This window comes from Mobula birostris, chromosome 12 (assembly GCF_030028105.1).
Source record: "Mobula birostris isolate sMobBir1 chromosome 12, sMobBir1.hap1, whole genome shotgun sequence".
In the NCBI taxonomy this organism is placed as follows: domain Eukaryota; kingdom Metazoa; phylum Chordata; class Chondrichthyes; order Myliobatiformes; family Myliobatidae; genus Mobula; species Mobula birostris.
Genome location: NC_092381.1, coordinates 37,318,489 through 37,330,131, shown reverse-complemented (window position 1 = coordinate 37,330,131; position 11,643 = coordinate 37,318,489). Strand labels below are relative to the sequence as shown.

The window sequence follows — 11,643 nt, the reverse complement described above, 5'->3', positions numbered from 1 at the left end:
CTGGAGTGGGTGGAGTCCTTGATTATGCTGACTGTTTTACCAAGGCAGCAATTCAGGAACCTCAAGGATTTTCTTTTCTTTTTTTTTTTTTTGGCGTGTGCGTTTGTGTCTGCATGTGCGTGCACGTCTGTGCATGTGCATCTGCATGTCCATGATGATGTCTTTTTCATGACTTTTACAGGGGGCGGAGCGAGAGAGAGAGAGACTGTGTGGCGCGCCACTCCTCACACAGACATTTTCACAGTATTTTCCCTTTATATTACGAGGTCGAGTTGCAATCTCAAAACTCAACCTGGCACGTATGGAAAGCATACTCGGGAGCGGACCCAACTAGTTTCGAACCCGAGAAACTCTGCTCCCAGTTGCACCACCATTTTCTAATTTTCTAAGGTAGCCAGGCAAATGCATGATTAGCAAAGGGAAATTAATTTTCCTTCAAAATTTATTTTAGGACAGTGTAAAAATGAGAGAGGGCCAAGGTGCACAAAATTCAGGACACAGATGTAGGAAACCTAGGTCTAACACTAGAGGCATAGGTTCAGACTAAGGAGCAAGAGGTTTGGAGGAGGAATTGTCCTTTCCACCTATGGGTTGGTTGCAATCTTGAACATTGGAGTTAGAGACAATCACAACATTTAAATATATGATTGAGCAAACTAATTGCCAAGGCATACAAAGTTAGCATCCAAGCTATGGCCCCACCATCCAGGTCATGCTCTCTTCTCACTGCTGCCATTAGAAATGAGGAACAGAAGCCTTAGGTCCCACACTACCAAGTTCAGGAACAGTTATTACCCCTCAGCCATTAGGCTCCTGAACCAGCGAGGATAATTTCATTCATCCCAACACTGAAATGCTTCCACAACCTACGTACCCACTTTCAAGGACTCTACAGTTCATGTCCTCAATATTTATTACTTATTTCTTTATTATTATTATTTTTTTCTTCATCTGTCTAGTCTTTGCACTATTTGTCTTTTACCCATTGCTTGCTTGTCGATGTTTGTGTGCAGTTTTTCATTGATTCTATTGTTTGTCTTTGTATTTACAGTGAATGCCTACAAAAAAATGGATCTCAGGCTAATTTTTGTGCTATGTGACTGTAAACAAAAGTGAAGCCTCCATTTAGACAGCAACTTTGGCTGTTTTTCTCTCCTCCATCCTGCTCATGTCTAGATGAACCTTTTGTAACCAAGAAAAACGACAGATGTAGTTGAAATAACATTTATTTCACATGAAAACTATTCTTCTCCTGATGAACTAACAGTTGACATTTGATTGTTTTTCAGTGCAACTTTTCTTGTTCCCTGTGTTTATGCTGAACTAATTCCATTCCACTTTATTGCATACCGACTGCTTTACTCATTCTTGCATTTTTCTCGTGAGTACGTATGTACAGATTCCACAAACGTGGCCACATGTTCAGGATCCATATCAGGATACATGCCGTGTCCCAAATTTGCAATGTAGCGCTGCGTACCAAACTCTTCAATCATTTTCTTCACAGTTTCACTTATTTTATCCTAAATTTAAACAGAAGGCATTGTGATTTGAATTCAAAATTTATCCCCTCAACTAAAATGCGGAGGTCTGCTGCTTACCTTGGGTGCATATAGTGCACAGGGATCCATGTTACCTTGAAGAGTCACTTTTCTTCCTGTTTTTTCACTGAAAGAGAAGCAACATTAAATTTCCATATTTCTGCTTCATATATACCTGTAAGGAAAATACTGACAAAGGCATCTTTCAGAATATTTGGCTCTGCTAAAGTGTTATCTTTAGGCACCAGTGATTGGGAAGATGTTACTTTCAGGATGAATAGGACAAATGAGGCAGTTGTGATGTACGACTCCTGTTGTTAATGGGGAAAAAAATAACATTTAAAATCCCAGCAATTTAAACAAAAGATTATTGTTTTCTGGATGGTTTAGGCAATAATTTTATAACATGATTAATTGAAAAACTTTTTTTTTCTTGGATTAACTGCTCTTATGTAAACTAATCCTTATTTTAATTTGCTCGGATTCTGGCAGGTTGCTTGGCTCATCTGCAATTACAGAGCAACTGCAATAGTCGGTAAATACTGTCATGCAATTTTCTTAAAATTTTGTACAGCTATATCATCTATTTCATTACTGATTTTTTTCTTTGTGTGGTTTTTCCAGCATTAGTTGTTGCAGCAGTAGAAATGAATAAAAACTCCCGATTCCTTCTCTCATTTTCCATTCCTTATAGTGGCTGCTTCTTCCCTCCATTGCATATTGATGAATACAGGCAGATGAGGTTTTCAGCCCATTTCCTTCATCTCCATTTCTTGACACTACCAAGTGAATCCATGTCACATTTCAGTATTGGAAGTGGTAATGTCCTTGAAGTGTCTAGAGGTCACATCACCCCTTGCACTTTTCGTTGAAGGTCTGTCTCAGCTAAAACCAACAGAAACTTTGATACATTTTTGGGGTCTTTCATGGTATTAAGTTTGGTTTTATAATAAAAACAAAAAGTCAGCTGGCATTCTTTGTGTATCACTGGATCTGATCTTGTGTTCTTTTCCATCAGGGTCAATAAGTGACAATAAGTAGGAATCTTGTCCATCTTTCCCCCCCTTTCTGTACCCAACACCACTGACTTGACCTGATTACGATCAATTAACACATAAGATTACATAGATTATAATAGTGGAAGCCAACTGATATTTTTGTTCTTAAGATTAAGCTTGCATTCCCTAATCAGTGCCTTTCAGCAACTCTTTCATAGACTTGTCAAGTACTCTTTGAAAAGTATCTAATCTATGTGGCCTCAGCAGCAGCACCACTATTCTAAATGCTCAGAAGCAGATTTCTTAATTATTAGTAACAACTTTTCATTCATGGCGCTGAGTATTAGATCTCCGACAAGTGGACCTATCTATTTTTAGTGAATTTTACCAGGTCACCTCTACTCTACACTTTAATAAGGATAAAGCCAAGCTTACATGGAAGCTGTAATTCAAGATGGCTTCTATTATTATCAATCATATTTGATTTACCATAACTTGCGATCAAAAACTGCATGTTTCAATGAGGTGTGTAATTTTGTGTGCTGCCTTTGCTAAATGAAATGGAGGAGAAATATTCTATGTGTATAACAGTAGATTACCCTGATGGACTGTTTATTGTCGCCGGAGATTTTAACCATGAGAACCTCACGTCAGTGCTCCCCAAATTCCATCAGCATGTGGACTTTGCAACGAGAGGGGCGAACGCGTTGGACCTTGTTTATACAAACATCCCTGACGCGTACTGGGCGGAGCCCCGACTCCACCTCGCTTACTCAGACCACATTATGCTAATGCTAATCCCAGCATACAGACCGCTCGTCAGATGCTCCAGACCAGTTCAGAAGCAGGTGAAAACCTGGCCAGCAGGAGCCATCTCTGCTCTTCAAGACCGCTTTGAGCACACTGACTGGCACACGTTCAGGGAGGCTGCAACCGATGGCGACTCCACCAACTTAGAGGAGTACATGGCCTCAGTGACTAGCTACATCAGCAAGTGCATTGATGATGCTGCTGTGTCCAAGATCATCACTACACGCTCTAACCAGAAGCCATGGATGACCGCAGAGGTGCGTGCGCTGCTGAGGACCCGTGACTCCGCCTTCAGAGCAGGCAATAAGGCGGCCCTAACAACAGCAAGTACCAAACTGTCCTGGGCCATCAGCGAGGCAAAGCGTGCACACACCCAGCCACTTCCAGGACAGCGGTGACATGCGGCGCATGTGGAAGGGAACTCAGGACAATCTGCAAAAAATAATGAACAAATTGTGCAAAAAAAACTTAACAATCCTCAGAACATGAACTGCAGAGTTCCGAAAGCAAGTCCACGACCACTTAGCCAGTTGAGCACTGCAGTCAATCCAGGAACCTAATGTTTGCAGGCCACAACTGTGGATCCAGGTTCATCACCGAGGTGAGTTCTGATGCTTACAGGCTGCAACTGCAGAGTCAGTTCAGTGCTAAGGTGAGTAAAGCCTCCCGGAATAGTGAGATGAGCACTGGTTCATCTTCCACTCTCAGCCTTGATGCCTTAAACCCTTTCAATCTGGCTCCATGCTTAAATCGGCAAAACATTGGTTTGTTATCCACTCTTCAGTATGGATCTTGCCACTTCAGTCTGGCCTGAAGATTCTATCTGGCCCCAAGTCTACTCTAGCAATGGCTGCCATGGCCATCAGTGCATTCTCGAGAGTTTAGTTTGCCGACTAGTTCAGGATATTGCAAAACTGCTAGGTTGTACAGATGGTTTAAAAGCACAACTCCCAAGGGGAAATTACAGGCTGGGATTGCAGTGATCATAGTCCCGAAAAAGTATATTTAGTGGAATAGTTAGTAGATTTGTTTGCTGCCTGTAAAGCATGTCTCTCCAGCACCATCTTTGCAGCATAGATAGTTGGGTTAGTAAGTTTGCATATGATATGAAGATTGGTCGTGTTGTGGATAGCGTAGAAGACTGGCAAAAAATACAACAGGCTATAGATAGTTGCAGATACGGGTGGAAAAATGGCAGATGAAATTTAACCTGGCCAAATGTGAAGTTTTGCACTGGGTAGATCAAATTCAAAGAGCAAAACTTATGACATTCTTGCCTTTATTAGTTGAGGCTTTAAGTTCAAAAGTCAGGAAACTAAGTTGCAGGTTTATAAAACTCTAGTTAGGCCGCATCTGGAGTATCGCATACAGTTCTGGTCGACCCATTATAGGAAGGATGCCGTGGCTTTGGAGAGAGTGCAGAAAGGTTTACCAGGATGTTGCCTGGATTAGAGGGCATGCACTACAATGAGACAAACTTGGGTTGTTTTCTCTGGAGTGGTAGAGGCTTAGAGGAGGGCTGACAGAGGCTTATAAGATTATGAGAGACATAGATAGAGAGTCATTCCGAGGATTGGAATGCTAGAGTTTATTCAGAGTCTTGAAAGATACCCCAAAATAACCTTTCCATAACCCACTACCGTAAGAACTGAAATAGACATTGATCGCAGGCTCTGTTGAATTACTATCCATTAAGGTTGGAAACGAGCTTGGTTCTTGGGCAAACACACCTTCCCAGAGGTGCAATTGACAGCGAGCAATTATTTACAAAATGTTAATTTGTTTGTTAATGGTTCCCAGACCTATTACGACTCTTGATACTGGTGACATTTTAATTGTCTTTTATGTTTAAAATAAAATTGCAGCTAGGACCCAAAGACCATAACAGTACAACAGTACAACAAAGACTTTAAATGCAGTGAAGGACAAGGAGATTGTGCGGGAAGCTCCAACAACACACATTTCAATAACTCCTTGTTAAATTTCCACTTGCACATCGCAAATTTGTTATGCTTTTTAAAACTGGAGTATTCATTATTGAAGGATTTGAGCTTAGATTCAAATTCAGCCCCTGCACACAATGACAATTTTGTATCCAAGTGAAATAAGTTTCTTGACGTAACTGTACCATTTAATATATGGTAACGTTCACATTTTTGCACAATATCCAGCCTGACTGGTTGCAAAACATCAAATGATGCAGCACTGAGTATCCCTGATTAATATGATTAGGAACTAAAAGAAAGATGTTTTTATTGTTATTTAAAGAAATCTACTTAAAACAAACTAAATAGAAACTTATGTCGTTAAATGCTGATGGTATATAGACAGATGTGACAATTTGCAAGCAACTATGTCCAAAATAGAAACCAGTTAAGATAAATGTTGGCCAGAACACAAAACAATTTCAGCTCCTCCTTTTCTTTTAATAGAACTTATCTACCTATGGCATTTATCTCCAGATTCACCACGCTCCTTGCATCTTCCCCAAAATTCCCTTCATTGTTACTAGTTTAGCTCAGATCATTTTACATTAGTTACTTCTCCATGAAATTCCTCAAATTCTTCTACTTTAAAGGTGTTACTTAAGCATTAGCAGCTGTTATTTTACTACTGCTAATTGCTGCTATCATGACTGTTTAATTTCCTGTGGAGTATTACTTCATGTGTGAAGATGGTAAGAAGACAAGGGATACAAATAGGATCAGCTAGAAGAAATTGGAAAGTTTAACTTTGAAATAAGAATAATCCTACATATTCATCTAGTTATAATGATTTTCCAACTAAAAATTCAGATAACCATTATCCTACCAAAGCCAGCATATGGCATTTTCATTCGTCTTTCCTGAACAGAAGTTACTTTTAAATGTACAGTTTCAATTCTATATTTAAAAGGAACAGGGTATATACATTGCTTATCAGTATATCAGCACGGATGCAGGGTTTCAATCTGAAACAGTGACCATCCCTTTGCCTCCACACACACTGCCTTACCTGCTGAGTTTCTTCAGCAGATTTATTTTGCTTTTATATAATTCTTAGTTGGGTTCAATCCAAACGACTGGCTACCTTTCAACGCATCTTATGTTGTTATTACTTCTATTTGTAGGTTAGTAATTGTTAATAACAAACGATTTAATCCTAACAATCTATAGTTGATGAAAGAGCATTAAATTTCCTACACTATTGATGTTCCTAGGACAGATTATACTTGTTCATAGTTTGGATCTTGAACAAGTTAAATGCTGAATAAATATTTTTGTTTATTATACAGATGCCTTTATTTTGAGTATAAGCCACTTATCTAATAAAGCAGAAAGACTATTCTGTTGTAATTCAATCTCCCCTGTAAATGTATAAAAGACCAATTCCTCAAACAACTGTTTTCATTTTGAACCAAATAATTAAAATGTTCATTATAGTTCACAAACAGAACAAAATTTATTGCCTAAAGTGTTTTGTTTATTTTCTAGCCCACTCTCACTTATTTTCATGGCTCAGTGGTGTAATTTGCACTCCAGACCTTGGGCCTCTGTTAGTGCTATTCTGGAACCAGAGGCATCTGAAAATTGCTCATTGGCAATTCCCATTCTCCCTTCTCTGCTAATCAAAGACTGAAAAATTATAAGGCAGCAAAGAAAACACAAATGTGGCGGGATTCATGGCTCAAGAGATTAGGGAAGGGGAGGTGGCACAAAGGTGAAATTGAAGCTTCCAAAATTAGCAAGTCAAGAGGAATGCACAGGAATGTGAAGTTGGAATGGGATGTGTGGGTTATCAACATGTTGATAGAAAGGAATAAAATCAATTTCTTGCTTTTAAAAGGTTAGTTACAACTGTAATGGCTTTGGATTTCCATCCAACCACTATTGCTCATTCACTGTACTGAAGTCAGCATAACTATTATCTCTCATACTAATTATCCATCCTGGTATACCTCAACTTTGATTTGACAAGTTCACCAGGCTTATGATGTAACATCTTTTCAATGTATTGAACTGTATTGTTGCCGCAAAACAACAAATATCATGATACATTTTCATGACATGAAACTTGATTCTGATATGCAGATCAGGGCATGACAAAGTCATGCAAGTAACATCCAAATAATATTAAAGAATTGGATCTTAACATTTGAATGGCACAACTGAAATTTAAAATTCTGAACTTAATCTAATGTAGAACTTTCATTCTTGCAATTTTTGGAGTGGCAGGTGGTGGTTAAGAGTGCAAAAATAGTATTGCTGTGCTCAGTGATTTTTAAATCCCCACTATTTGAATCTTTTATAATGGTAGTGTGCCTGGTAAATTACATCCTTTCAAAAGCTGTTTTAATTGCTGCTCTGCTTACCGTGCAATTTTCGGCTGAATAGTCCAGTCTAGCCCCACCACTTCATACCCAGAATCTGAAATGTCTTCCAAAGCATAATGGGCATCCTTTGCAAACACAATCTGGAATAGAAAACATAGTGGGCCATGTTACTTGGAAAATGAGTAAGCCTCACATTTGCGGACTAGGGTAACTTTCTCAGACTAGTTGTACAGGAAAAGATTTCAACGGCTTGATCACATGTATGGCAGCTCTATTTCCATTTAAATCATAGTTGGAAACAGGTATCTTATTTCTAATTTCCTGCATCACTCATACAGATGGGAATGAATTGTACATGATTTGCTTGCCTCAGTTGCATTATTTTGCTTAATATATTGGCCTTGCGTTGAATTCCACTTGGATTTTCTGGCCCATGAGCTCAATAATTTTGGTTCCAAATGAAGTGTTATTTTGGACCAGCTGCTTTAGTATATAATCCTCTTTCCCTTCAGGGCTCCTGAATCAAATGAAGGATTTTGTCTGTACTTGAAAGGAACAAAGTACTTGATTTGCACTTACCAAGTTATACACCGGTACCAAGCTTTGTAAGACACCATGATGTGCTAGTTCGTTATAGTGCTCTTAGTCATCCAGTCAGAACTCAGGTTTATTCTTCCCTTTTAAATAAAAGGGTCTGTTCAGATCACGTGCTGGGAACCTGGCACAATCCTGTCCTTCCACTGGTGCTTCTCCTCTGGCCACATGTGAAGAAACTGCACGTAAGGGATGGTGTTGGGCACACAGGGGTGAACAAAGCTTCTGCTCAATCCCAAGATATGGCCTGGGGATGCACCATAGCTGGCAGGGTGAGTGCAAGAATCGTAGGTGAGACTATGGACTTGTTCTGGGGGACTTTTTGAGATTCACGGTGTATGTATTTCTGGATTCTAGTTACTGTTTTTTTGCAGTTTTTCAGTGGTTTGATCGGTGCAATTGATGTGGCCTGGGGTGCTTCAGTGAAGAATGCTTTGCCCTGCTGGCCAGCAGCACCAAGCTGAACTAAACTAAACTGAATACTATTGGACTTTGCTATTTTGTGTTGTTTGCTCGCTTTTCGCCATTTACGCAATTTGTTTTTTTTGCTTGTAGGTGTTTGATGTTTGCTTGAATGGGTTCCATGGTGTTTCTTTGTTTCATGACGAATCTTAGAGTTGTATTCTGCATGCAGACTTTGATAATAAATGTACTTTGAATCTTTGACACATCAGCCATGCTGTATCCCTTCCATCATCTCCAGTTGAAATTGATGCAAGCTACTGTCTTCCGGTTTGGTTTCATGGCCCAAATGGTTCATGTTGTTAGGAAAAAGAACAGCTGCACTAGTACTTGAAGAAACAAATGACTTTTTGACACTTCATTTAAAATCTATGCCTGCCCACATACAAACTTAAATCTTGTCTGTCTTCTGTTATTATTTATAATCTGGTATTTGTTAGTTCAAGATTTAGATTTAAGACTTAAAATACCTCAAATTTTCTTTACTGTAGCTCTTCAAAAAAAGCTAGCACCAATGAAGATTTGAAAAGGAAAAATTAAGCCACAGCTGGAAAATCAGGAGTAAAATGACATTGAAAGGTAGGTAGATCAAAAAATGAAGAGCTATTTATGCAAGATAACCAGGCATACAATTCTCTCCCTTTTAAAAGTTTCTGTTAATGGCTCCAAAGTCCTGTGTAAAATTTATTTTCTATCATTTGTGAAGTTTCTTAACTTTGTCATATTCTCCCAGCCATTGCGATAAAAGATTAGATATTCTACAACAACTTGGTGCAGGGACACTGCAGATATTGGAATCTGGACCATAAAGCAAATATGCTGCAGGAATAACTCAGCAGTCAAAATTCTTCTTCTGGATTGTTGACTGAAGACTCGACTGTCCATTTCCCACCACAGGTGCTGCCTGACCTGTTGAGTTACTCCACCAGCTGGTTTTTCTTTTTGGCTCAATTTACACTTTGTTGCCAACAGGCCTTAATGAAGGAGGACCAGTAGAACCCGGGCAGGAAATCTACCACTTGCAGCTAGTTACAGAAATTAAGGAGTTGCAACAGAAAATAGGGAAGAATAAGAGATTCTCCTCTTTACACATCAAATTACCTTTTTTTTTGGCTAAAATGGCTAGTCCCTTTAAATCACACACAAAATGCTGGAAGAACTCAGCAGGTCAGACAACTTCAGACCTCAGCCTGAATCGTCTACTGTTTACTCTTTTCCATAGATGCTGCCTAACCTGCCGAGTTCCTCCAGCATTTTTTGTGCATTGCTTTGGATTTCCAGCATCTGCAGATTTTCTTGTGTTCCGTTTAAATTATGCTTCAGTATCATAAAGCAAAACTCATCTACCCCTCCCTCCATGATAGCTTTGGATGCCACACATGGAACTAAACCAGTTCACAGAAAAGTGATCTCAACTAGTAAGTGAGTGGAAAGTCCGCATGGCTGCAAATTCTTTTGGCAAATTACACTTTGATTATAGGAAACAGACTGATATTGAGCAACTATTTATACAACAAATTTGATTTCCTTTTAAACATTCAGCGTGTATTGGCCTGAAAACCAGACAAAATATGTACAATTCACAATTACAACTATAGGACACAAAGTATACATGTATATGCTCCAATCTGTCATGGTCAAAATTAAGATCACAATGATTACAATCACGTAGATATTTTAAAATGTCAAATTAAAATTGGGATCTAAGTCATTATTCAGAATGTCCAAGAGGCATGCAAACTAAACCAGTGTTAGGAGTAGGAAACCGATCCCCTGCATTTCCCTCTCCTAGTCACTGAAATAAATAAATTATATTGGCATTTAAACTTCCATCAGATTTAAAGGCTGAATTTCTGTAATGCAGCATCTCCTGTATAAATAAAAATATTTTCAAAATAAAATCTGGGTTACCTACTCACCTCTCACCTAAGAATTCAGCTCAGCTTAAGCTGACAGGATCAAATCCTTGCTGTTTGCTTGTGCAAGTGTTCTCAGTGAAATTGGTTTCATTCAGATTCTGGGTTTGCTAATTAATGGGCCAATTTACAGGGGCTGGTATGATGCCTCTGAGATTTGGGTTGATGCATATTATTGGCAACAAAGCAATATATTCTATGGAGACAAAAAGACTGCAGATGCTAGAATCTGGAAAGAAAAACATGAGCTGTTGGAAAAACTGAGTGGGTCAGACCTTACCTGTGGAGGGAAATGGACGATATTCTAGGTCAAGATTCTGCATCTGGGCAGTAAGCATTCTAAGCTGCAACTAAACTATACTAAATTAAACATTCTACACCTTACTAGTGAGTGCTTGGTAATGCATGGCAAAATGGAAAGCATATTTCCTAAGACTAACTGCCATCACTCTAATAAAATTAACCTATTTATTTTAGAATTGAAGGCAAATCAAGGTTGTCTCTTGCTCTTCCCTGGTTGAACTGAGCCCGTCTTGGTTTGGAGTGACATGGTTTGTATGCAGGTAGATGGGACTAGGCAGAAAATCAGACTAGATAGGTTGAAGGCCTGTTTCTGTGCTGCAGTACTTTGACTCGTATATTTGGGATGGTGTCTTACATCAGGGCAACTGAAAGAAAGCACTCTCTTCTTAAAAATAAAAAGAATTTTTCATAGATGCTGCCTGACCTTCACTCAGAGGGCCATGAGAGTGTGGAACAAGCTGCAAGCATAAGTGGTGGATGTGAGCTCAATTTTACAATCTAAGCAAAGTTTGGATTGGTACATGGATGGCAGGGGTATGGAGGGCTATGGTCCCGGTGTAGATCGATGGGAGTAGGCTGTTTAAATGGTTTAGGAATAGACTAAATGAGCTGAAGGGCCTGTCTCTGTGCTGTACTTCTCTATAATTCTACGGCCTGCTGAGTTTCTCCAGCGTGTGCTGCGTTTCTATGGTTTCTATGTGTGCAGG

At 39.2% G+C, this 11,643-nt stretch overlaps 1 protein-coding gene across 2 annotated transcripts in view; it reads right to left on the bottom strand.

Annotated features, from left to right (window-relative positions):
* Positions 1–1,210: 1,210 nt before the first annotated feature.
* Positions 1,211–11,643, bottom strand: part of urod (uroporphyrinogen decarboxylase) — a 59,353-nt gene continuing 48,920 nt past the window's right edge. The window contains exons 8-10 of one of the 2 annotated variants that reach the window (XM_072273635.1): positions 7,701–7,801; positions 1,602–1,668; positions 1,211–1,523 (exon numbers count right to left, since the gene is read on the bottom strand). In XM_072273635.1, coding sequence (XP_072129736.1) covers positions 1,359–1,523; positions 1,602–1,668; positions 7,701–7,801 — 333 coding nt within the window. In that variant the 3' untranslated portion in view covers positions 1,211–1,358. Of the gene's footprint in view, positions 1,524–1,601; positions 1,669–7,700; positions 7,802–11,643 lie in introns of those variants that run through there. The other variant, XR_011887983.1, reaches the window with a different exon arrangement.